This window comes from Hydractinia symbiolongicarpus, chromosome 7, assembly GCF_029227915.1.
Source record: "Hydractinia symbiolongicarpus strain clone_291-10 chromosome 7, HSymV2.1, whole genome shotgun sequence".
Lineage (NCBI taxonomy): Eukaryota > Metazoa > Cnidaria > Hydrozoa > Anthoathecata > Hydractiniidae > Hydractinia > Hydractinia symbiolongicarpus.
Genome location: NC_079881.1, coordinates 20,541,445 through 20,568,516, shown reverse-complemented (window position 1 = coordinate 20,568,516; position 27,072 = coordinate 20,541,445). Strand labels below are relative to the sequence as shown.

Below are 27,072 nucleotides of genomic sequence, written 5' to 3'. Positions count from 1 at the left end.
GTGTTTCTGCTAAAATTTACATTTTTCGAGAAATGGGGGAAAAACTTTTTCTACCTCCTAATTTAGATGTATGTCACCTAATTAAGCTGTATGATACAGCTTATTTAGGAGATCTCCAAATTAAGCTATACAGCTTAATTAAGAGGATTTCCCTGACTGGTTAAGGGAAGGTCAAGGAGGTACAGCACATTTTCTTGCAGCCCGAAAATAAAGTTAATACACATCTTCACAGTTTAATTTCCCCTCATTTTCTGTATGGAAAAAAGGAAATAAACATCGTTAATTGGCTGTTTTGATGGAAGAAGTTAGCTAGTTAAACGAGGTATAGCTTCCACATCAGCTTTTAGATGCCTTTGTATTTTAACCTGCTTTACGGAATAAATTAGTATATAGTGGTAGTAATGGCATGAGAATGTAGTATGGTATTGGCCGTACTCCTACTTAAAACATATATGTGAAGGAATTTTAATTTTTTTTTCAAAAATTTTCACAAAAAATATTTCACTTTTTTGTGGTCAAAGCCTTCTTAAATCTTAACAATTTGCTTCCGTTTGTCAATTCTCAATAAGATAAGATAGATAAGGTAAGATATTTTTATTAATCAAAAATAGCTGTACAGTTCAAATAATTAAATATATTAAGTTGGTAATATGAACAGAAAAGAAAACAAATTATTTTTTAAGGGAGACCTTACCTAATAGCAGAAGCTAAGACAAGGATAAGGCCACCCTTGGACAAGTACAGTAGACGGCACAGGACACACAAAACAGCACAAACATATATAATCAACAGATAAATGAAACGTGTGAGAACAAAGGGAAAATTTGTTACAAATTAATAAGAGGCAATAAAATAATTCTTTAGATAACTTTTAAGACCAAAGTAATCTATGGAAACAAATTTTTTAGACATTGATGTCTCCATCTTATTCCAGGATTAAATGGTGTTAAATCTATAGAATCTTTACCAAAACAAACGGTATTGACTGTAGGAAGATTGATCAAACCAGCCTTTTTCTGCACGAGCATGGTTGAAGTCAACCGCAAAAGTATTCTGGATAGTAGCACGCATTTTATCATGAAAGAGTTTATGCAAAAACAGAATGTTCTGACACTGGACAATATCATTGAATTTAAGGATTTTTAGATTGCCATAGATATACTAGATGATGCTCTTCAAGATTCAAAAGTCAAGAGTTTTGTAACAAAAAAAAAAGATTTATTTAAAAGATTTAGTTTTAGCTAAAACTGTTAACTTGTGTACCATGCAACATTTGGTTGACCAAATCAGTGCACAGCATAAGGTTCAGGAAGTTTAGTGCATGAATACGCAAAAAATAAACCCTCAACCTCATCCCAAGGGTGTGAGCCTATTTAACTAAGCTTTCTTCAAGGTTAATAAAATAAGTTTCTTTTATACGAAAGCTTGAGTAAATCCCTAAAATTAAATTCAAACTCAGCTCACAGCAAACTTCATATTAAAATCAATCAATGAGTACAAAGCTGGTCACATCTTACCCTGTTAAATAGTACAAGATTCAATTATATTTCATTGGGTGAGTGAGGCCATTAGCGCTCAAAACAAAGGATTTTCCGGTGATCAGAAACATTATGCTGTGTCTCTTGGCTACAAAGGTGTTTGCTTCTGCAAATAATGATGGAGATAAAACCAGATTCTGGGTATTCTGGACATTTCGCTAGCTTATACTCTCGTTAAGTTAAATGGTCTTCACTTGTTCACTCACTTGTTGGGTCATGTAAAGTGTTTTGTTGGGTTAAGATAATGAAAATGACTGCTGAATGATTTATCGTATATACAGTCAAATCTGTCTCTATAGAGAGGAAGTTGAGTTTAGATCTAACACAGTCTAGATCAGATTGGAAGAGAGTCATTAATATACCCTGTCCAACCCATGCTAGCATGGAAAACGGACGTTAAGCCGAGAATGATGACTTTCACCATCGATATATACATAAATGTTGTCATATAAAGAATCATTAAAAAAATCAAAGTTAGGGAGTATGCATATCAGCTTTCTCTTGTAACCCTGACTTCTGTCTGTTAATAATTCTAAACGAGTGCATGCATATTCAGCATAAAGAAAAAGTTCACACTTTCATCTTTCTGCATACTCAGTTCACACATTTTCATAACACCTACAAAAATCTTTAAAAACAAATATCTCGTTAGTAAATTTTCGCATACATGCCTTTACGTTTGTGGTCTCTTTTTCCGAAAGCTTCCTATTGGCTCATTGAAATTTTCGGTAATGGAAAGCTGAATAAATTATGCACAAAAGGTTCCCGGATTTTTTTGTATAAAATACTGATTAGCGTATTATGATGACAGAAAGAAAAAAATATGCATTTTTTTGAATGATTATATATAATTACAAATAATTTCATAACGACGTTGTTACAAAAAAAAAACCGGGAACCTTTTTGAATTTAATTTATGCTGGATGTAATAGTGCAAAAACAAGACGTCTGCGACCACGCGTTCGGAAAAAGAAGTCATTTTAAAACGTACAGTAAAAAAAAAAATGGTGTGTGAAAATTAACATCTCACGAAAATAACACCATCAAAAAAGTCTTTCATCAAGCATTCAGAAACAAAACAAAAAATTAAAAAATGTAAAAGTATTGATAAATTATAAGGGTTTTTCTTAGACTACTCATCAAGTGAGTTTTTTTCTTTACAGTAACCTTAAGACAGGTGGTCAGTATTGGGGAGAAGCTGTTTAAAACATCCAACTCTAGTTTTGCCTGTCAAGGACAGGTTTTCCATTGATAAGAAACACAACTTATTCTGAGTGCATCATCACAATTTTTTCGAGACATGTGCCACCACATATGCACACACCCAACACATATTTGTTTAGGTATGCGATAAATTACACATGCAAATCTTTGTTTTCCTATGTCTGTTAAAAATTTCCTAATTTATTGAAATTTACAAAAAAACAATTATAAAGTCAGAAAATATTTTGAGAAAGCTTTGCAACCATTATTGTTAACTTTATTTTTTTTTCTGTACATTGAAAATGACATACTTAATTTACATAAATTTGCTAATGCTTTTAAAGAGATCACAATACTTATTCTAACAAAGTAGAAATAGAAAATAAATAAATATTAATTAACAAGATCATCCCACTAATAATAATATGATTTCAATGCATTTTTATTTTTTTATTATACATAAAGTTTTCTTGGCATGATGTTTTAAAATAATTCTTGTTTAGATGTTAATGTTAAAAGGAAAAGAACTGAGCACTTTTACAGATGTGAGGTATACTAGAAGCTTGTGTCTGTATTCCATTCTTCTTTTAAGACGTGTAAATCTTTTTCTGTTTACGAATGCTGAAAAGTGTTCACATTTGGTAGAATTCCCTAGTATGAATACTCAAAATTCTGCATTTAGTACGTAGTATAGTATTATAAAAATATCCTAGAATTTTCTCATGATAACTTATTATTATTACATACTGTTTTCCAGTTTGAATAAATTTTTTTACCATCCCAACATTTTATTTAGCCCTAATAATGAGAAGATCGATGTTTCCAATAACCTGTTGAAAGATCTCAATGGAATAGGTATTTGATTGTGTACACAATTATTATAAAAATATGTTTTAACTGCCTGGACAAAAAATATATACATTAGTGCATAAAAATAAAAATTCTTTTCAATATATATTTATTGCTGAAATCCTAAAAATAAATACAAAACCACCATCCGTTTGGTGGTCTGTAAAATAAAACTACTGCCCCGAATACTATCCCAATTAGGTTACCCCATGTTCTCAACTAACTCGCTTATTCAGGGGAGTGCTTAATAAGGTGGGAGGGGGGGGGGCTTAATTGAATCTTGATTGTATATATATATTAAAATGATTGTTGTTAGTTGATTTTTTATTGACTTTTTTACCCAAAGTACTAATTTTATTTAGAAACGAAGTTATAAATGTAGTCGTTAAATGTAATTTGTTAAATGAAAAATATCAATACATCCCAATATACTAGCTATAAATCAAACGATGTAGGTAATGATGTTGTGATATAAACGTGGCAAACTTTTTTTTTTTAACTTCCAAATACTGCAATGAATAACAAATTAAGCTTGGTTGTTAAAAAAAATTGCTAAAGTAAAATAGAAATGCAGTTGTTGACAATAGACGCAAAACTGTCTATTACGTGTTTTACTACTTTATAGAGTCTTGCCAGGAGAAACTTTCTTGGCTAAACGCATCACATAATCAACTTGAAAGTATAAAACATCTAAAAGTATGCACAAAATTGAATGGTAAGTGCAAGTCCATCTTTATTAAGTTGTGTCAAAGTCTTGTGTCTGATAGTTAAGGTGAGACGTGGCAGGAAATTACCCTTGATAGAGAGTCTTGTAGTTAGGTAAACTTGGCAATATGCAAAAACAAATCTATACTGGTGATGTGGTTATTGATGTCTCTCTCTGAAAATAGGCACAAGATTTTTATGTACCATAAATGCTGATAATTTTTAAGATTTTTAAGTGACATTCACGTATTTATCATAAATTCGAAAAATTGTTTGAATAAGGAAAACTCTAATAAACTACCCTTTTTGACTAAAGAATATTATACTTAAGCTGATCTATGGCATAAATAATAGAGGTAAGATTTTTGGCACCTGCTAGACTCCAAGAAATCCTCCCTATTCTTTTAAAAAAAGTGATTCATATGCAAGGGACTATTTTTTGCCTTTTTAGGCTATGCAATTGTATAAATAGGTTTTTAAAATTTGTAAGTCATGGTTAAGCTAATATTCTACTACTTATATACTAAATATATGCTGAACTTTTGTTATGCTCAAACTGACACAATTGTAATTGTAATGTCACCATTCTTTAGTGTTGAATCTTGGCTACAATAAGATTCATAGTACGAATCATTTAAAGAAACTCAGAGGTTTGTGGATCCAACTTAGACTTCACAAGTTTCTTTTAAATTTTCGGAATAAAAAAACATGGTTTATGTATAGGAACAGTAAAATTTGTTTTTGTATGGAAATAGCAGCGGATAAGTTATTTAGGTTATCTAGGCAGCTTTTATGTTTCCACGGAGAAAAAATGTTGTTAATGTTTTGAATGTTAAAAATTATAATTTAGAATTTTTGAAGGATTCTCTAAAGGCCGTACCATATGCCATAAGTTTCATTAGCCCCTAAAAAATTAGAAAATAAGAATGAAAGCTAATTGGAAATGAGCAATAAATGAATAATGTTGATGCTGGATTACACCCTTGGAAGACATTTTAGGGATCGAGAGTATTTCCTTGATAGTGTATCAAGGAAATACTTAGTTTTACTCAAAGGCACAAAACAAATTGCGTATTCCTAATCCTATTCCAACAGAGGGGAGGGGGGACCAAATGGTGCCCTATGAGATTATTTTGCATAACTTTTTTTCCGATTATGGTGTGGCCCTGATATTTTTATGGTTTTAGACGGGGCTTAATTGAAGAGGGGCTAAATAAATAATAGAATTTTAAACAAAATTTTATTTTTCAAATTAATACATGATGTTAATACATAATGTTAACTTCATTTGTTTCATTACATAGTGTTATATATCACTTTACTCTTAAGGGGGGTTTTCACGAAGCGAATTGAACGGAGAATTTGACGGCGAATTGTATCTGAGCATGCACAGTTTTGTTTATTTTGATTTTGCGTCAAAATATTCGCTTAGCTGAAAAGTAAAAACAGTTCCTACTTTTTCGCTACTAAAGGTTTCGCTGCTAGTTTTTGACCAATCAGAACGCGGTTAACTAATGTAAACAATGACTTTGGCGCCTAATTTATTTTGTCGTGAAAATTAAAAAGCGAATTTGCCGTCCAATTCGCTTCGAGAAAATCCCCCTTTAGTGAAACAGAAAATTCAAATCAAAACCTTCGATACTATTTTAATTATAGTGATGTGCTGTAAAGGGAAACGCCCCTTTTTTACGATGACGATGGCGTCATAATATAAGTGACATTACCAAAAAAAAATTATTTTTGAATTATTTGAACTAAAAATGACAATACAAATAAAAATTGATGTTGTAACTAATAAAACTGATTTCGTATTCTCATCAAGTCTAAGAGACTAAATTGGAGAGTTTTGATGACGTCACATAAAAATAATGACTTCATCATGATTTTTTTTTCTGAAATGAACCAAATTTGAAGTCAATATCATTTCCCAATCAAAATCTTTTGAACCCTGTGTTTCAGAGCCATTAAAAGCCCAGTTGGAATAGGGTTAACTTGACCATGACCATATTAAAGTCTGGGTGTTGAATTATACCTTTTTCTATTAAGAACTTTTAAGTAAAACATACCAAAGTATAGGAAAAGTATAGGAAAGAAACAGGAGATTTTTTTTCCAAAACATAACAAGTTGAATATATACACTACATATAAATACACAAATCTGTTGTTTTTAAACACTCTATTTCTCCTATTTAGAACTCAAAGCATTGATTGTTAACAACAATAAGTTGGAAAAGCTAGAAGGTTTGAACATGTTAAAGGAACTAAACACTTTAGGTATGTTTGACCATTGAGATAAACTGGTACCAATAAAATACTTGTTAATGTATGCTTTTTGTTGTTTTAGTGGTCTCTGGAAATCAGCTGGACACACTTGATATTTCATCATTAAGCAAACTTCAAAAATTATCAGCTTCTCATAACAATTTGGAGGAGTTTCCAAATTTACAGGTACGTGTCTAATGCTTTGGCTTTGTTATATGCTTCTTGTTATTCTAAGTGTGCGAATATTGTTTCACTTAGCTTTAATCATGTGGAAAAGTTAAGAAAGGAGCTAATAAAAAGAAATTGTTTCCATTTTGTTTTGTGTTATGATAAGGAAAAATTTAATGCTCATAACACAAGAAAATGCTTCACCCTCTTTCAAAAGAAAAATAATCATAAATGAAGCCAATCTTACGGTTACAGACTTTGGACCATCTCGCTAAGTGGTTTTTGTGGTTGCCAATTTTAAAATATTAAGGCAGTATATTAAGTGATGAAGTAATCAGCTATGTCTATGTTGACATCTTTGAGTTTGGTCTTCACCAAAACAAACCGAGAAACACTAAAATGCCATGGCTTTTCATTTTTGTGAACTTTTAATTGTAGTGTATTATTTCCCACTCGCAGTTTAACAACATTCCATGTTTGTTGAATTTTAAAATTTTTGCTTAATAAACACAGAACGATGTCAAAAGTGACTATTAGTGAAGAAATAAGGTTGCCGCTATTATTTCGGGAACTTTGCCTTATTTAAACAGAGAAAATTAGAGATTCCGTTGTTATTCTGCAGGCTCGCAGAAAAAGGGAAAAATGTCTTTAATTTCCACTTTATTTTCACAGAAATTTTTTCCAGTTGTTGTAAACTTTTCTTTTTCTTTAGTTTTTAAAAGATGTCAAAGACTTAAAGTTAAACAACAACAAAATAAAACTAATCCCGGATTGGCTAGCAAACTGTAAAAGGTATGCTTGTTTTCGTATTTTGCCAACTTAAATTGTATTAATATGTTAAGTGGTTTGTTGCTGTTTATCAGTGTAAAATGTTGATTTAAATTCACTGTGTTAAAAACATCATTCTATATAAATCACTAAATTAAGCCTTAACTCCGAAAGTTCTTATTTTGATAGTTTAAAATTGAGTGATCGCGAGTTATGGCCTGGTATTTTTGTAAGAAACTTATTCTTGTTAAGCAAATTGCAAGAATATCGAACTGGGAAATTTCTAAAATTAAAATGTGGGTTTGCTTTAATAAATTAAAATTCTTCAGTTAGCTCTTGGATTAAAATGGAATACTGAAATGGAATACTAAAATGGAATAATATTTTTCCAGTAGCATTTTGATGAAAGGTGGATTTTCCATTCGCGTTCTTTGACGGGTTTTTAAAAACCAGATCTATTTTTTAGCAAACATGCTAGCCCTAACTTACCTGCACAAAAGAAGGGTATATATGTAACGTTTTGAAAATGTCTTTCCTCTATTATCTTAAAAGCTAAAAACATAGGTTAACACATAAGCATCGTGTCATTTTCTCTACTTAGAATAAAAGTATTGGATATTGGTAACAACAAGCTGGCAGATTTTCAGTAGGTTACTTTTACTCTCGTTTAATGTTTGTTACATCCTTTTAAGCATTATTACCCTCAACAAATTTAAACTTTGGGAGCTGAGAAATTAAAGCCCGATGTCCAGAAAGAAACCTCTTAAAAAACAGAGAAGAATGATGTTTTAAGAAGAAACCCATCACTTTCAGGCTCTCCAATTTTTCAGGAACGTCAGTAAATATTGTGTAGACGTTCCCAATCTTGTTAAAATGTCAGTAACATTACCTGTTTTAGGTTTAAATGATCCATCGGAACTATTTTTCATTTTTCAAAGTTAAAGAATTAACATTCATTTTTAACAGTTTGTTTTGTCAATATACTTTTTTAAATTTAGATTTTTAAACCAAAATTTGTCAGGAAAATGTCGGGGTTGTCAGAAAACAATGAGTTGATATGAAGTGGACAACCTGATTTTGCTGCATCAATGGGTTTTCTTAAACTTTTTCAAAAGTTAAAAAAAGAGTTTCAGAATGTGACTATTCTCTAGTGCTAACACATTATTTGAAAGCCTTTTTGCTTTGTTTGAGGTATTCGAATATTCAAAGTTTTGCATACCCTGTTGCTATCTGTTACGAATATAAGCAAGGCTGGCCAACATTCTTAATCGTATTTCGATTCTCAAATAAGAGTTTTCACCAGCACAAAAAAAGCACAAAAGAAAATCCAGTTTATGTTTAAAGCGAAAAGAGGGAAGAATGAGTGAAAATTGTACAATGGTTCTTGCTATTGTTTTAGATCTATAGATGTCCTTCGAAAGTTACCTTTACTGGAGAATTTGAACTTGAAAGGTAATCCGCTGTGTGAAAAAGAAGAATATCATATTAAGGTATGTGTTGTTGACTAGACTGGTTTTAGTTTTGACTAGACTAATGTTGTCTTCCTGTTTCGACAGTGTGAACATGTTCGTTTGTACATAAATCAATATATACCCCATCCTAATCTGTTCTTATAATATATTTTATATTTTTTTAGATGAAAGAGTTATTTCCAAATTTGAAGTTGTTGGATTATAAGAAACTGTCCGGTAATTACATGCATTTCTTTGTAACAAAAACAATGAAAGAGAAAAGATTTCCTTGTTATTTTTATATTATAATTTATTGTTATTATTTTTACTCAGTTCATTGTAACTGTTTATACCAGGTAGTGTTAGTTAGGTTAGTTTGAAAGTCGGGATGATACTTGCGACTTGAAGCATCTACTAATTACAAAATAAGCAGTTAGTCATAAATTTTTGTCGACCTGCTATTCACGCTGACTGAATGTGAAAAACAACAAAAACGATAAGTCATCCAGCTAAATTGTAGTAAATACGTTGTAGTAAAAAACTTATCCAAGAAAAAAGTGTTTGTTTATATATATATTTATATATTATATGTTTTAAAGGTTCGTTCGAAATGCAAAACAACGTAAAAGGGGATACAAAGCGAATTTGCCGGCGAAATGTATCTGAGCATGCGCATTTCATTTGTTTTCATTTTGTTTCAAAAAGTTCGCCTCGCCAAAAAGTAGAAACAGTTCCTACTTTTTAGCAGCAAAATATTTCGCTGTAAACTTTTAACCAATCAGAACGCAATATTCAGTGTTTTTTTCTCAAGAAAACTTATTACTGGAAAGGATTCAAAATAACTGTGTGGTTTTTAATACCCAAAAAGAGTTTTTCATTCACATGTTTTTACGTGAAATTTAAAAAGATATTTCGTAGCTAATTCGCTGCTGAATTCGCCATTCACAATTCGCTTCATGAAAATCCCTCTTATGATCAAAGAAGGACTTTTAATTATTATTCAGGGATAAGTCACAACGTTATTTGGGTGGAAGTGGTAAATCCTTTGACGTTCAAATATTTCATACCATAAAACGTCAATTTTTTAGAGAATAGAAAGCACCAACTGAATTGTCAAATAATTAAACAAAAAGTTTTGGTGTTGAGGTTGAAGTATTTGAATGCCTTCTCATTTTAGATCTCTATTTCAAAGCTATCGATGCAAAAGCAAAGAAAAAAGCCAATTATAAAAGTGAATCAAAGAAGGAGTGTAATAAAAACACCGACGAAGGAGAGTCTAATAAAAAGGAGGTTAAAGCAACCCCCTTGACTAATCGTGGTTTTAAGTCGGAGAAATTTAAGCAAGATGTTGGCGATGATGTCAGCAACGCTGTTAAAGGGCGGGAAAATAAAGTTCGGAAGAAAAAGAGAAGGAATGACATTCAGGAAGCAGTTAAATCAAATAAGAGAAAAACAAGCAGAAAACAAATAGACGACGAAGAAAATACAATTATCGATCATTCTGACAAATCAGAAGAAAAAGCAAAAAAGGGGAGTGTTTTTAATAAACTCTCCTCCGATGGTGGAGAAAAAATGGAGAGTGATGAAAATGATGACATTGTAAGTAGGAGGATTTTTTGTAAAGAAAGTAAAAAAGATGTTCTAACTGATGAAGTAGAAGATGCGAGTGCGCGCAAGAAAGAAAAGAAAATGAAGAAGGGTAAGAAAGGAGAGATTGGAACTAAAAAAATGAAAAAACAACGTTCAGGTGTTGTTGCTGTGAAGACTGTCAAGCAATTATCTAGAAAACAGAAACCTGATGTATGGTCGCATAATATTAGTTCAAAGGATGTTTCTTTTGGAGGTGGAGAGATTTGTAGTTGGTGACATGCTTTTTATACTTTATTCTTTTTTAATTCACAAATATCTGCTTTGCTACACACCTTGTTAAGTATAAATAACAAAAAAACAAAACAATCTAGCCCAAGGCTCCTTGTTGTTTGTCTGGCCTTATTTAGTCAGATTGATTATCGACTTCCTAATTAATCAAGTCTATATCATCTGGAGAGTTTTTCCATCATATCTCATATAAACATCATATTAAAAATACCCACTTTCTGTCTGTTTGTGGAGGAGAAAAAATGGCGTCCTGTTGAAGTACAGGCGACCCCGATTTTTTCACGGGTTAAAATTTATAGCTTGTATTCTTTTAATTTTACGCAAGTTTTCAGACTCCAGGGGATTAAATCGAAAAAACAGAACCCCCTGTCCATGTATATTTTTTTGTTCATATGTTGAAAAGACAAGGATGTGGAAAATAACGACAGGTGATCCGTCGTTATCGTTTGTACGCGTTACGCCAGTTACTATTATATACGTGTGCTTTCACATATATTTTCAAATACAGTAGACCCCCGGTTATTCGAAGGTCCACGGGGGATAGGAATTTACTTCGAATAACCGAAATTTCGAATAACAGAAAATTTTCTTATTTTGGTCCAATTTTCACTCTGATGGAATTTTTGGAGGGATTTGAATAAAAAGGTAGTCATATCAAGTTTCTACTCTACAGTTTTAAACGCAACGAGTGTTTCAAACGTTAAAATATACGAATATAATGTTTACTTAAAACAAATATCGACAATAACCATTCTTCATATCTATATTCTTATGAAGTATTTGTGAAATAGATTTCAATAAAAGTTTGCTTTTTGCCCTCGGTAAAGTGCTGGTTACATTTGTTGGTTATCGCGTGTTTTACTTCCTAAGATCAGATCCATTAAATAGTTGTTTTGTGAAAGTCACAGGTAAGGCGATAAATATAGGTGATGACAAAGGAATGCGAATCCCTTGTTTGCTTGGATTTTCTGGAAATGGTGAAAGCATTCAACTTTTAAAAAACCACTTCGAATAAACGAATTTTCGAATAACTGAAGTTTGAATAACTGAGAGAGATTTACTCTAAAACGAGTTAGAAAATTTAAGGCGAATGAAAATCGCTTAATAACCGAGAATTTCGAATAAGTGCAGGTTTGAATAACCGGGAGTCTACTGTACTTAGTCGTTTTCATGTGACCTCATTTTACCGCCATCGCAAACTCCAGGTTGTGAAATGGAAAATTTTAATTTATGCGGTTATACTCTTTATACTCAGTAAATTTCTGACCTACGGCTCGCTGTTCTTATTTTTCTAGCCTTTATAGCTATATATTTGTTCTTTTTGTGAGCTTTTTTTAACATTCTTTATTATTATGTTCTTATATGAATTTTTTGCTGCATAAACAATCGGGCCAGAAGAGAAAACTTGAAAATAATTTCCGTCCTGGATTGTTCTTATTTTATAGGAAAATTAGATTTAAAAACAGTGATTTGAGCCCAAGGGTTTTTTAATTTTGTTTTTGTCTCGGGAATGGTCGGCTTGATAAAGTTATCGAAAACATTTGAGCCCATGTACACACGTTTTCTTTTCATTAAAAAGTTAACTTCCTCTGGTACCTAAGTTGTTAAACAATTGCTTTAACAGCGTTCATGTTAAAAGTGCGTCTCGTTAGTAAAAATTAGTTTTTGGTGCAGATTATGACCTCATTATAACAGTTGGGCTACTGTATCAAGTTTATTGAATTCACATTTCCAAACTATGGGATCATCAAAAGGCAGGCTTGATAATAAGACAATTTGCGTCTTCTACTTGCTCCGGCAAATGTATTTTTAACTTTTATTAGCATTTTAAATGAATTCTTATTTACCCGGCGAAATATCTCTCTCTCGGTACGTGGATACACTATGGGTGACTGTCACGTTTTTATTCTGGTCGTTTCTTAAGATAAAAGTAATCCGCAAATTATTCTAATGGATTTTCTTTGCTGATATATTATTCGTTTCACTTACTTGCAAATTCTGTTCTTGTCTAATTCTTTCAATATTCTTTACACTTAAGTTGCCTAGAAATGATGCTCGTCCCCACCCCTTCTTTTTTACCAATATCAATTCCAATATTTAAGGTTAAAAAAAAGAGTCCTGAGACAATTTCGCCCGATTGGGTAGAAAATTTTGCGAAACCATGCAAGTTTGTGTCACAAAATCTCATTGTCGTTTTGATAATTAAAAATAATATGCGAACTATGAACAAAAAGATGACATGGCTTTTCTTTTCCGAAATATGTACGCGCGTTACCCATGGCAACAACAATACCAGGTTTTTATGAAGTCAAGTTTTTATTAAATAAATTTTAAGGAACTCATTTTCGGGGCTTTTTTTTATAGCAACGCCAAAATTCTAACTAACCTGGTCCTTATTTTTATTTCTTTATTTTAATTCGGGCATATGACTTCACAATAAAAATAAGTACGAGAAGTTTGATTGATGTTTTGTTTATTATTATCAATGTAAATTGTTACATTTATCTTACAAGTTTTTTAAATATAATTTTCAACAACTACATAATACACAGAGGATGAGAAAACAATAATAAAATAATTTAAAATGTAACAAAGTAAGTCCGTAACTCTCATACCGCTGCTCCTTGAGAACCTGAAATTTCTTTTATATCCATCATTGTCTGAAGATGAATATTTCAATATTCATTTTATTTCAATATTGATCTTCAATAAGTGTTTCTCTGGTTTAAATAATTGACTTTCCATCGATGTAAACGGTCATTATGCCGGATATTTTTTACGTTATTTCTGTGCCCGGTATTTTTATATCCGTATACTTCGGCGCCTTATAATATCGCCAAATTTATAGTAAAAAAATCTAGAAAATAGTAGGATAGAACTGTATAGCTTAATTTTTTTATAAAAAATGGTGAGTACTCCACCGACTGAGTTGTCGGTATATCGGAAGAGTCAATAACAGACCACAGTCCGGCGTTTTAACACGTCAACACAACATGCAAAGAGTGAACTTATTTCCAGAAAACACTGCTCGTTTCACGAACACACTGCTCGTTATACGATGGTTTTCTATTACGAAAGGAAAAGAACTTTTATATAGATTGATTGCTTAATTCAAACAGAACAATTTTTTGATTCAATATACATCTGTATACAAAACAATACACAACCATTAGAAATCCTGAAAGCGCATGCTTCAGACTGTTTTAACAAAGTTGTAGAATAAAAAAGCTATAGAAGTGAAGAATTAAACTCGCGAAGATTAAAATGCTGTTCTATTTGAGCCGCGCCAAAAACGTAAATACATAATTATCATAATTAAATAATTTACATATTATTATGACCCGCACTAATTTAAATTTTCATAAAGGAAGAAACTTTCGCGAGTCAAAAAATCGCAAAATCAAAGAAATTTCAATAAATACTCTTATAAAAACTTTCGCAAGAATTAACTTTAGTGACAGGCACACATTAATAATTGTTCAAGTGTGAATTAAAATGTGTGAATTTACCAAAAAATGCCAACAACGATAAAAACTGATTCAAAAATATTAATTAATGAGAAACTTAAAGATAAAAGTGACAAAATAAATAGAAATTCTCAAAAATTATATTTCAACATATATTCTGGTAATAAACTTTTGGGATCTAGCGTTTTCTAAAAATTTTCTCAGATTGAGGACAAACATAGCGAAATCGTAAAAGTTTTTTTTTTAACGCATTTAAAACTATAAACAGTTTTTAAAAGTGTAAATTTCTTTTAAAAGCATATCTTCAAAACAGTTTCAGTGTTGCAGAATGAAAGGTGGCTGTTGAACGATTTGACACTATCTCGTTATGTTTATCTTACAAATTAAAAAAATAGCGACTAATAAAATATTTGACTAATAACCAATCTGGAGTCACACTTCCATACTTTCAGTTGGGGTAGCAGAGACACCAGTGTGATCATCGTCTTGTTCTTTTGCGAACTCCAAAAATACCTGCAAACAGAAAGAAAACATCCAGTACAAGAGTGTTTCAAATCTCTACGAATTCTACAGTTCAACAGTTCAACGAATCTACCAATTGTGAAAAGAGGTTTGTGTATAGAAGACAGGTTTTTGTTTTTTCTCTATCAATTATAGTGAGTTACCTGACGAAAAAACAAAATTTAAAATAAATTCTTCCTTGCATAAAAGTTGATCGGATTTTCACTCATTTACGACGAGTCACAACGACGTAAACAAATTGAGTTACTTCTTTACGGCAATGTGTGACACGAAAACGAATTTATAAATCCTACCTGCTCCAAAGTCGACTGGCTGAAGCTATACTCTTCTATGCCGATGTCATTTTTACCTATCAAAAATTATCAATTTACATCAATAAATCCAAATAATAACAACGTAAAATAATTCACCCGATAATTAACACATCCAAAAATAGTGCTGTCAGTCTCATACCTGCTTCAAGACTTTGAAATACACTTGCTAAGCTTTGAACTTCGTCTTTTGGGATTTTGTATGTTATTCTTGAACCGAAGTACTCCACTTCTTGTGCGTGTGGAAACTGGGAGAACACAAAATCTGTGATCCTAAATAGCAAATTTAAAAAAGAATTTGCTGCTAATGTTGGTTCGTACTAGGGCTCTGGCCTTTGTGGCTTTGGAGCTTCATAAACTTGTGGAATAGTCACAACACTGGCTTTTAAACAAAGCAGGCTTTTTCCAAGTGACATCACCACAGATACTTGTCATACTGTGGCGTGTAAAGTGGACCTGTTACGCAATGCCTACGCTTAGTTTCTTACATTCATAACAAGAGTTGTATTGATAACCTTGTATAATTTGCGAGGTGGCGAAATGTGTATAATTTGCGGGATTGTGGCGAAAAGTGAATAATTTGTGAGATAATGCGAACTGTGTATAATTTGCGGGATTGTAACGAAATGTGTATAACTTGCGAGATGCTGATGAAATTTGGAAAATTTGCGAAATAGTGACGAAATGTGTATAATTTGCGAGATAATGGCGAACTGTGTTTAATTTGCGAGATGGTGACAAAATTTGTAAAATTTGCGAGATGACGACGAAATTTGTTAAATTTTCAAGATGGTGGCGAAAAGCTTAAAATTTGCGAGGTATACACAGATAGCCGTGATTTCAAGTCTTGTGAAGTCAACCCTCATGCTGTTTAATTTCAACCCCTAACCACTGCTAAGGACATATACATTTTATACGTACCTAGGGGGACAAATTATTTCCAAGAAAAATTTGACAGAACTAATTTTTGCATTTCCTAAAATGCTTCATTTTGCAACACATACTTTTAAAGTTGCTTAAAATTCAGTAAGTTTAGAGAAAAAAAATCGGTATTTTGCCTTAATAGCTGTCAAAAGTAAAGGTAGCGATTAGTTGTAAACAAATTTATTGGGTTTTGTCCCATGGAAACCTACTGTGTGCACTGCATATATTGGTTGCTGACGAAAGAGATGCGATGTAATCTATTACATCGTAGCATCAGCTGAGGCACAAGGCACTACTTAATAACAAATTATAACGAAAGAATGAAGCGCCAAGTATTTACTCAATGTTAAGTTTTCCTTGACACTCAAATAAGACTGCCATAATATACTAGTACGGTGACACACTGTTGAGACGACCAGGCAACTTTCCCTTTGTTTAAACAGAATGAGATATCTACGCGCGTGGATCTGCCCTACTGTGTTACTTTCGCCGATACAAACTAGTTACCACCTTTGAGAACTCGTTCCTACGATTGATGGAGATAGTAATTTCGAACATACTGTTCGGGTAAGTGAAAATGATCTCTCTTATCTAAAGACTACTGTCGTTTTTTGCGAAAGCAATAGATAAAATGGCACCCTGTAGCTGCGCACCAAAATTCAATTCCATACAAAACCAGAATAATAGCAGGGAAAATATCGCACCCTAACCCACTGATGACGGTACCCCCTAAGGCGGTCGATAGAAACAATTACAAATTATTTTACCTCTGTTTTCTGTCGACATGTTCCTCATGCTTCGTTTTAAATTTGATTTCAAGTTGGTACCCTCCACCGTAGGTGGATTTTAATTCCTGAGTTGTACCAACACATCTAGAGTGAGAAAAAATAGGTTCAGAAAATCTTCATCGAACATATGCTTTATAATCCCGAGCCTCCACAAAATTAGTGTAACGCACGAAATATGCAACGTCTTTCCGTGCCTAAAGAAATATCTCTCTGTACTTTTTTTGTGATCTACTGCTAAAAATGTTTGTTTAAAACGACTAAAAAAATAAAAAAATAGTATACTTTAAGAAAAATGTTTATTAGGCTTCACTTTTAGGTGAAATAAATCCATTTATGTAGTTTTGTAGGTCTGGTAAAGTTTTAATTAGCTCATAAGGAATTAGAATTTTATTTAATAATACCGGTCCTTTATATTGGTTGGAAAATCAAGTGTTCTTTTCTCTTACAGACCAGGAATTCAAAATTTCCCATGGTAAAGAAGTAGATTGACCCAAACTTAGTGTGACATATTTTTACAGAAGACATTATTTCGTTAGAGAGATATTCTAGTTAGTAATGACTGCGAGGATATTATTTTCCTAAAAATTTTTGTAATATAGCAAGGGGTGGGGTAACTATTTTAGGGTACCAACCATTAGACATAAAAATATCGCCTATTTACCAACCACACGAACTAATTAAAATAAAAACATAAAATAAATGTTTGTCACAAAAAACGCAAACTGCAAACTTAATCTTTGCTAAGAGTACATTGGTGTGCTGTTACACAGAACCAGCACAAACTTACTTTACTTCACCTTTCACAACTATTGCTAATCGACCACAGAGCGCGTCGGCCTCCTCCATGGAGTGCGTCGTTAAAATAACTCCTCTCTCACCCGTTGTGTTGGAACTAATCGCTGTCCTGTGTAAAAAAATGAAAAAAGTTGTATAAGAGTTCAAAACATACGACACGCAATAAAACTAAAATACTTCCCGCCTTTTTACCAAGCTCGGTAATCGTGCTAAAAAATTTAGCAAATCCACAGAAACACGTTCAGCGTACGATTCACACTAACTTTTTGGTCATTTTAATTATTACTGGTACCGAAAAAACATTTTGAATAATTTCCACTCATGTGTTTAATGCTCTCCGTATATGTAATTGAAGTAAAATAATTCTCCCCATACTTAATTTCGATTGACTGCAAAGAAGAACAATTTTACCTTCGACGGCTATGGCTTAGAATAATTCTTTATTTTAACAATCATAAATATTTAGGCAAGTATTAAGTCGTACATCTTTTCTATCATTTTTACGACGATCGCCATAAATTATGCGATTTTTACGATTTTTACGACAAAATGAGCGATTTCCATGACGCTATTTTATCCACGATCTTGAAATTAAAACACAGCCCAGAATCAACAAATTTTTTTTTTCATTGCTCCTAGAAATTTTTAACTTCTATGCTGTCATATCAAATCAATATCCAAAAATTGACGAATCCAAAACATTAAAATAATTGACTATTAACGTACTGAGCAAAACGTATAACATATCGTGAATGTCATCCGTCATCCGAATTTGTTAATTTCGGAAAGTTAATAATTACTTATTGCTGAATAATATGACGTCATTAGCATGACAAAAAGCTAAACACATCCGCACTTTTAATTACGCCGGTTATTTTAGCTATAGCTACTATGACTTTTTTTCCCTTCAGCACAGCTGTCATAATTATGACAATCGTCATAAAAACCATAAAGAAATTGCTCAACTATTTCTTGCACCCATTCACTGTATTATAGTTCGCGCACTCGTCCTTCAACAAACGAATGTACACAGACGTATAGAATAAGTAGTGGCCTCACTTACCATAAAAATCTTCTTGCTGAAGGATCCATACCACAACTGGGTTCGTCCATTATTATCACATTCGCATCTCCAATCATGCTCATCAAAAAACTCAACTTCCGCTTCGTGCCGCCAGATAGCTCCTTTGCTCGTTTATCCATATGTTCAGTGATCTTTAACACTTGTGCGTACCTGAGAAATGGAGGCATTGTTGTAAATACTTATAATAGAACTACACATGATTTATATGTTTACTTATCTATTTTATCTGAAGTTGTGTCTAGAACATTTTATAAGAGGTGAGCAAGACACATCTCAGTTACTCAGACAAGATGTCACTTCTTTATTGATGATAATTGTGTATCACGCACAAGGTTACAATAAAACAGGAGAGTACACGAGGTAGTATTCATAACTCATAATTACATTCTATTGCCCTCTGGTATCTGCCAGTCAACAAAAAACAATTAATTAGATAAAGTTTGGAAAGGTATAGTTACAAATAGTCCTTACTTTGTCACTAACGTATTGATGTCTTTTGGTAAAACACCCTTGATTAGACCATAGCACTTAAGATGTTCTCGAATTGTGATTTCTTCCCACAATGCATCAAATTGCGGACAATAACCAAGACTTTGGAATGCTTTTTTCAAATCAGTTTCTATATTGTTACCGTCTACAAAAATCTGTAAAAAATAAAAAGAGGTTATAAAAAAGGTTTATGACGTTCTACACATTTGTATTTTTTAAAATACATGTCTAAGCAGAGATGGTGTAGTGGTAGCACATCCGGCTTGTAATCATAAAGTTACAGCTTCGAGCCCCACTCCAGCTCACTTTAAATCTAGTGTTGTCTTCCCATTTAGTGCCATCTACTGACCGCTAACCGGCAGGCAAGCGAGTGAAAGCAATGCTATGTGTATCTCTAGCGGTAATGTAACATGGTTACAATCGTAGAGAAGGAAGACCCAACCGTCAGGATGGAATCCCCAACGACCTTAAAACTTCCCGTTACTTACTTACTTACATAAGCAGACCATTGTAGCTTAAATGAAAGATTTTGTGACTTTTGCCGTTTCAGAATTAGTTTGAAAAAATTTTCAATATGATTTTCAAGCCTAAGTTCCGAGCATCGCAAATGATAAGAAAAAAACTTAGTACAAGATTATAACACAAAATTTGGAGAAAAGATTAGAACTAAAAAGAAACTAAATTTCGATATGAATAAGCAGAAATTTATCACCATACAATATTGCTGCACGCACACGCACTTCTTAAAACAACGATCAAGGAAGTTTTAGAAAAATTATGTTTGAAGTGAAGCAACATTAACAATGAGAATTAGGTAAAAAGACACGTAAAAGAAACCAAAAAACCAAAATAAGCAGAACAATGTAGTCCTGACTCATTCTTACTTGTCCATTATCAGGATGTAAATCCGCTGTGATCATGTTCAATGTAGTCGTTTTGCCAGCCCCGTTTGGTCCAAGTAGGCCAAAAATCTCACCACGATTTACCAGTATATTGATGTCATTTACAACTTGTTTATCACCAAACTTTTTCTTTAAGCCCTATGTGACATTTGGACAACTGAAGATTAATTATAGCTTTATTCGAGGATATCAAATTCTTAGAAGCAAACAAATGTCAGAGCAAATCCCTAAATTTAAATCCATAGCAAACCCTGAATACAATCAAACAATAAACAAGCACAAAGCCGGCGTGGTCACACGTTACCCTCTTAAATAACACAAGAATTAATTATTTGTTCAGATAAGTAAAGCCATTCTCGACACCAACAAAATTTTTGCCGATATTAACCACGTAAGAAAAGAACAATAGAATTAACTAATCAAAAAGCGCGGTGAGAAAAATCAGCGTATTTTTTTCCACCACAACTATTCTGATTTTCTGACACATTGATTGATCTCTTTAATTGAATATAAATTGTAGTACTTCTAATAAAGAAATTCATGTCAGAGTAAACAAATTTACGATGATTTCATAAGATTATAGGGGGGTGGCTCTCTATTTTATATACTACTGAAAGGTGACGCAGCACCGCGTGAGGAGCACATCGTTTTCTCGTGAGATATATTACTGTAAGAAGCACGTGGCTCGAAAACACAGAAGCTTATATTCTAGGAATCTAACACTGAAATTTGTTGGGATCCATGAGATATTTCAATACGGCTGATTCAAACTTAGACATGTAAGTTGTGGAATCAAGGATTTTTAAGAGACAGCCAAAAAAGACATAAATGTTTTTTTTACAGCCAATGCCTCTCAGTAAAATTCGCCGAGGATGGTTAATAAGCACGAATCACGGCACTTCCCTAGTACGGCGTCTTCAGCGATCTAACAAACACACATTTTCTTACCTGCGCAATAACAGACGTTTCATTCATTTGACTTTCCAAAATACTGTTTATCACTTTCTCCTTTTCCTCTTTCACATCTTCGTTCACCTCTGCGTTGGAGTGCTTCGTGGCGCGGGGTGTCGACTTCTTTTTTTTACATTTTAGAACGCTAAGAAGGTAAGTTTTATTTCTTAATACAAGCTTCATTCAAACAATTAATAAATGGTAAACAAATCCTCTCTTTTTACACTCCGTTGGATTGTCGGCCTTTATTAAGCAGATTAAAATTTAAGAAACTTAGGGTGGCGTACCAATGAAAGAGAATTTACTTTAACATAATTTACTCTCTTCTTTCTAGAATGTATTTTTCAAAGAACCACGTTTAATTTATTGGTAGAAAGCAAGGGGATTTATGGACAATAAATTTCACATAACTTGCAATTAAATATCTATAGATTCTAAATGTCTGTAGCTTCTTAAACAATGGTTGGAGTATTTTATAGTAAAAGACATTTTATATTTAAGGAATCACGAAAATAACACGACATTGAACGAAAATAACACACCATTCAACGAAAATAACACGCCATTCAACGAAAATAACACACCATTCAACGAAAATAACACACCATTCAACGAAAATAATACACCATTCAACGAAAATAACACACCATTCAACGAAAATAACACGACATTCAACGAAAATAACACGCACTTAACGAAAATAACACGCCATTCAACGAAAATAACACGCCATTCAACGAAAATAACACGACATTCAACGAAAATAACACACCATTCAACGAAAATAACACACCATTCAACGAAAATAACACACCATTCAACGAAAATAACACGCTATTCAACGAAAATAACACAGCATTCAACGAAATAACACGATATTCAACGAAAATAACCCGCCATTCAACGAAAATAACACGCCATAAATACTTACCGGCAAGTCGACTTCGGAAACAATGAGAGCGGAAATATCAATATGCCACCAGATTTGTAACAATCTATCGCATAAGCAGCCCACGAAAACACAATAAGATGGATAAACGTCTACGTGGGAAAATGAAATAAAAGTCATAAATGCAACCATGCAAAATGTTTCACTGATCAGCATAGGTGAAAATCACTTACAAATAAATACACAGCCGGAAGGGCGTTGTTGGAATACCAATCAAAATACTTGGATGCTGGAATATTATCGATTTCGGTTTTTTGTTGCAAGATTGATTCGACACGATATACCTATACATCAAAACATAATGCGGTTAGAGTTTTTCTCGCACTGTGATTGGCTAATCTACACGAAATATTTGCTATATTTTTGTTTTCTATCGAGAAACGAGTGCAATTTTTACTTATTTTTTAATTCTACAGTACAAAACCTATAAATAATCTGTATACTCTAAGAAATTACAGCCACAAAGTTCTTATCCGACAAAATAATCGTGTACAGTGCACTGCAAAATAAGACTTAAGAAGTAGAGTTTGCTAACTTCCTCTGCAAAAATCTCTAAATTTTAGTATAAAATAGTTTTAATCTCCAAGTCTTCTGTGGTCTTCCCAGAAACAACTTGTCTTTGAAAAATTCTACACACGGCGTCCCATTTAAAGAGAAAAGATGGAAACCATGCATTTAAATTTGTAAAAAATTGATACTTTTCTAAAAAAAAGCGAGAATATTTATGGGCATTTCAAGGCAATGTCACGACGGAAAAATATTTTTGCTGTACTCATGAAGCATTTTTATGCATGTTAAAAATAAAAACCAAATAGTTTTGCAAAACGACAATTGCAAGGGTTTGAGCAGAAAAGTGTTGAGCAAGCGACCTGCGGAGGGGATTTGGGGTGTCTTAAGGAGTTTTATCAAAATTGAGGACAATTGAGATACTTTGAGGAGGCGTGGCAATTCTGTCAACATAGACAGCCTGCGCTACAAAATAAGAATAAAAAGAAGAATCGGTTCCACACCTACCCTAGCAATGTAATACAGTCCAGTCAACAGTGTGGAAGGTGGATCGAGTGCCGACACGATCATGGCAATAACAGCATGCAATGGTTTCCCATCTATTGTACCAGATACCATATCAATAGTTGTTATGACGTAATATGGAATAATTGCAATCTAAAATAGAATTGCAAGAGTGTAAAATATCACCCTCAAAATCATACAGATATTGAGAAAATAGATCAAATACTTTTTTAGTTTTTTGACTTAGAATGAGGATAAAATAGTTGGTGTGGTAATTCTTAACTCAAACCTTAGAAAGTACTACCTCGATTCTAAAACTAAGTTCAAACATATTAAAGAAAAATATATTTGAGAAAGGTGTATCGCCCAGTTAATTCAGAAATTTTCATATGCAACGAACGGTTTAAATATTATGTTGTGCATATTAATATTTTATAAAAACGGTCTAAAGGGATTATCTCCTAACATTACAGTGTGTTAAAAGAAAGATTCTTTTTTACATACCATATTAATTATCGTTGGCATTGCATTTTGAGTTGTTTCCCATTTTGTGAACATGAATGACAAGGTGTAGGAGAAGAACAAGTTTGCAGGGATGTAAAGCAACAGTAGAAGAAAAATGGCGCCCATTGCATTTCCCATGTTCAATGAATGTATGTTCATAGCTGGTATTACAATAAACAGTATGACGATGGGAATAACGTAAAACAGCAAATCTCCTGCCAGGATTTGTAACCAATACATTAAACGACTTGTGCCAGAAACACGCAATTGATGGCGTATACCGAGCTAAAAAAACATTGCTGAAACTCTAAATAATATAGCAGCATGCACGTTGTGAAACCGGCGAAAATTTCTTCTCGCCAACCTGATCATCATCATGATCAGCCACAAATTTATAAAAAGAGGTTTAAGGTGACACAGTAACTCTTTTCTAGTCTTTCAACCAGATAAAATTTTTAATTTAGTAGCATCACTAGAAAATCGTGACAAGTGTGTAAAAACAGAAAAAATATGAATATATAGTCCGAAAAAAAAACCCTTTTGTAACTAATTATGCAAAAAAATTTTTTTGATTTTTGAAAGGGTAATTGCCACCCTAAAAAAATGATTTTAAAGTTGAAATTAGAATTCCCTGATTTTTAAATAAAATTTAGATTTATCGATAAAGGTAGGATTTTGTAACAGATCAGATCGACACTAGACAGCCAAATGCAATATATGTGGTATCACCATAGAGTAACAACTGATTCACCATAGAGAAAGTAACACAAACTATGCCACCATAACTTACCATTATATACGGTAAATAACAGAAGAATGTTTTAATCGAAAATCGCTTTAAATGTCTAACCTGACGTGTCATGACTACGTACACAGTGAAGCCACCCAACATTGTAACAAAGCACAAACCAATCAGCATCACTGCAGCTTGACCAGCTCCATCGTATACCCAGCGAGCCTCTCGAGATTTAAAACGCTTGTTGTAGACAGATATTAATATTTTCTGATCAACTGTGATACCTTTTTTGTTTGCCATTAAATGATACATTGAATTGCTGATTGTGTTGATACCAACAGGAAGTGAATTGACATGTGTGTCATTGAAATTCACAATGTAATCAATCTGAATGTGGAAGTCAGTTTAGGTGAAATGATTTTTTGAAGTCATGGTAAAACATAGGTCTTTTCACAGCATTGTGTATGATGATACAAAAAACTTATATCATAACATTAGGGTTTTAAAATACATGTACTTATAGCTACAACATCAGTTTCATTTAAATTAGAAAAAACATTGAAATGTTTAAGGTCATTTCTCCTTTGATTTTGAATTAAAAAACAGTGTAAAGTTTAAGGTCATTTCTCCTTTGATTTTGAATTAGAAAGACAGTGAAACGTTTAAGGTCATTTCTCCTTTGATTTTGAATTAGAAAAACAGTGAAAAGTTTAAGGTCATTTCTCCTTTGATTTTGAATTAGAAAGACAGTGAAACGTTTAAGGTCATTTCTCCTTTGATTTTGAATTAGAAAAACAGTGAAAAGTTTAAGGTCATTTCTGCTTTGATTTTTAACAAGACACTTTTTTGCTTAAAGTTAGGTTTCACACAAAAACTAAGTTATACACACACAACACACCTGTCCAGTGTTTCCGACATTCAGTACATCAATGGCAATGGCATGAGGAGCTAACTTTATCAGATCCCACGCTGACATGTTTTTATTCTGCACATCAATTTCAGAGAATGATTTATTCAGTATTTCAGAAACTAGAAAAATCAGGAAAATTAGAAGAATATAGTGGCTTGTGTTTGCAGAAAATATACCCTGGAAATGTTATTCTCGAAATAACGAATGATGCAAATATGATTAAAAGCTACAGAGACATCATCAACAGACCTTCTATGTATCAGTTCAGATGTATTGTCAATCTATTTGCTTTATTTTGAAAATACAAAAAAGACATAGTAATTTTAGAATGTGCGCAATTTCCAGTGCATGATCAATACCTTTTGTGTGTAATAAACTAATTTTGCCAATGCTTCAAATTTTGGTGTTAATTAAAAAAAGGAAACACGAAATGTAACATATAAAGGACGGGCGACCCCGTTAAATTTCCACAGGTTGACGGCTAATACATGCTTAATTCACTATGAACTGGTTGTATTCCTAAAACAATTCTACTAGGAAGAGCTTTCATCATGAACTTAAGGATATTCAAAACCTACTTGTGTTATTGCGTATTTTTAACTTCCAGAGTAATTCTGATGCATCTCGTGGAGGGTTGGAGCCCTGTTTCAAATACATAGAAGGGGGTAACTTCACAGAGCTGACATCATCAATCGCTCCTTTGGTGACATTTCGAAAAAGTACTAAACCAACAACCAGAAGGATAGGAGGAATAATAGCTTGAAACACAATCTTCATTGGGCTTCGTATTGACAATTTCCAGCGAATCTATGAAAGTACAGATACCACATTGTAATGAAAAGTGTGTGCAAGTCAAAACAATATTGACATTAAGACTTTAACCAAAGCTAGCCAATGAACTAGTGTATACATTTTCCTCAACTAGAACTTGTATACATTTCATTTACCTAAACTTAATCTGACTCCATGACTAAAGCCCATTTTTTCTTCAAAAAAATCCTTTATATGGCTGGACATACGTTTAGCTATTATATATTTTACTTCTACCCTTTTTGCATATAAATTGTTATGATTAAAACAATGTTAGCAGATTTCCATTAAGGGTTAAACAAATAAAATTTTGTCCCAGCTTACAACTTTAAGATAGGATATAATAACAAGAGTGTCGCATTTTAGATATAAAAACACACAGTAACACAGTCAAATGGTAAAAACAACAGTTCGCCAAGTTCCAAACACAAAAAAATATTTTTCATGTAAAGTAATTTTCATGTAAAGGTGGGCTACCTCAAGCAGTGCCATAAATTGTATCCACAAAGATACATCTGTTCTTTTAGAGGTACTATCAAGGGTGGCTGGATTTAATTCTAGGTTTGAGCTATACAAATCACCAACACTTTCCGAAACTTTAAGCCCATTATTGACTGTTAAATGCGTCTGTTCGTTCATTGCTATTGGGTAGGCCTGTGGATTTTCAATTGTATTTGCTTCCTCTTCTTCTTCGCTGGGTTCTTCTAGCTTCAAGAATACTTCCTCTAACGTGGTAATTGACACACCGTAACTAGTAATTCCTAACTTTGTAACTGAGAAAAGGTTGTTGGCTTCCTTTGACTCCTCGAAATGATTAAATAAATCTGAAATTAGAGAATAATGATTAAAACAGTTGCAAAGATAAACCCTTTCATGAGTAAGGTGTTTCATGAGTAAGGTGTTGGGGACTTAAAATACAACAGGTAGGACTAACAAGAGACTTTTCACCAAAAAACTTTATTAAACCACAACTAAAACCAGTTGCATATGAATGGGAATATTATCTTCTCTCAAGCATAAACCAAGCGGTTGACGTAAATAATAAAAAACAGACAAAAACTCCATCAACTAAATTGCAGTGGTCATATCGTCTACTC

General features: G+C 32.7%; 2 protein-coding genes across 5 annotated transcripts in view; one reads left to right on the top strand and one right to left on the bottom strand.

The window, feature by feature from the left end:
* Window positions 1-272: 272 nt before the first annotated feature.
* LOC130649341 (dynein axonemal assembly factor 1-like) lies at window positions 273-13,445 on the top strand. Of its 2 annotated transcripts, none has more exons than XM_057455607.1 (12): window positions 273-322; window positions 3,245-3,291; window positions 3,538-3,596; window positions 4,216-4,305; window positions 4,889-4,945; window positions 6,489-6,536; window positions 6,640-6,743; window positions 7,438-7,517; window positions 8,095-8,139; window positions 8,893-8,983; window positions 9,130-9,181; window positions 10,122-13,445. In XM_057455607.1, the coding sequence occupies exons 2-12, from the start codon at window positions 3,245-3,247 to the stop codon at window positions 10,808-10,810; spliced, it is 1,362 nt and encodes a 453-aa protein (XP_057311590.1). In that variant the 5' UTR covers window positions 273-322; the 3' UTR covers window positions 10,811-13,445. The 2 variants fall into 2 exon arrangements, with proteins under 2 accessions (XP_057311590.1, XP_057311589.1); XM_057455606.1 differs by having other exon boundaries at window positions 275-322; window positions 6,489-6,569.
* Window positions 13,279-27,072, bottom strand: part of LOC130649340 (phospholipid-transporting ATPase ABCA3-like) — a 29,181-nt gene continuing 15,387 nt past the window's right edge. For all 3 annotated transcript variants that reach the window (XM_057455605.1, XM_057455603.1, XM_057455604.1), the window contains 17 exons: window positions 26,453-26,799; window positions 25,744-25,972; window positions 25,154-25,284; window positions 24,370-24,642; window positions 23,520-23,804; window positions 23,019-23,168; window positions 22,178-22,288; window positions 21,987-22,096; window positions 21,053-21,200; window positions 20,087-20,242; window positions 19,185-19,357; window positions 18,693-18,863; window positions 17,622-17,738; window positions 16,814-16,918; window positions 15,265-15,395; window positions 15,105-15,160; window positions 13,279-14,802 (listed from right to left, as the gene is read on the bottom strand). In XM_057455605.1, the coding sequence (XP_057311588.1) occupies window positions 14,722-14,802; window positions 15,105-15,160; window positions 15,265-15,395; window positions 16,814-16,918; window positions 17,622-17,738; window positions 18,693-18,863; window positions 19,185-19,357; window positions 20,087-20,242; window positions 21,053-21,200; window positions 21,987-22,096; window positions 22,178-22,288; window positions 23,019-23,168; window positions 23,520-23,804; window positions 24,370-24,642; window positions 25,154-25,284; window positions 25,744-25,972; window positions 26,453-26,799 (2,774 nt within the window). In that variant the 3' untranslated portion in view covers window positions 13,279-14,721. The remainder of the gene's footprint in view (window positions 14,803-15,104; window positions 15,161-15,264; window positions 15,396-16,813; window positions 16,919-17,621; window positions 17,739-18,692; window positions 18,864-19,184; window positions 19,358-20,086; window positions 20,243-21,052; window positions 21,201-21,986; window positions 22,097-22,177; window positions 22,289-23,018; window positions 23,169-23,519; window positions 23,805-24,369; window positions 24,643-25,153; window positions 25,285-25,743; window positions 25,973-26,452; window positions 26,800-27,072) is intronic.

Excerpts from the sequence above, each read along its gene's own strand:
- LOC130649341 (XM_057455606.1), top strand. The coding sequence starts at position 3,245 with ATGTTAATGTTAAAAGGAAAAGAACTGAGCACTTTTACAGATGTGAG. Across the intron at positions 3,597-4,215 it reads GAAAGATCTCAATGGAATAG|AGTCTTGCCAGGAGAAACTT; the intron begins GTATTTGATTGT and ends ACTACTTTATAG. Across the intron at positions 8,140-8,892 it reads AACAAGCTGGCAGATTTTCA|ATCTATAGATGTCCTTCGAA; the intron begins GTAGGTTACTTT and ends CTATTGTTTTAG.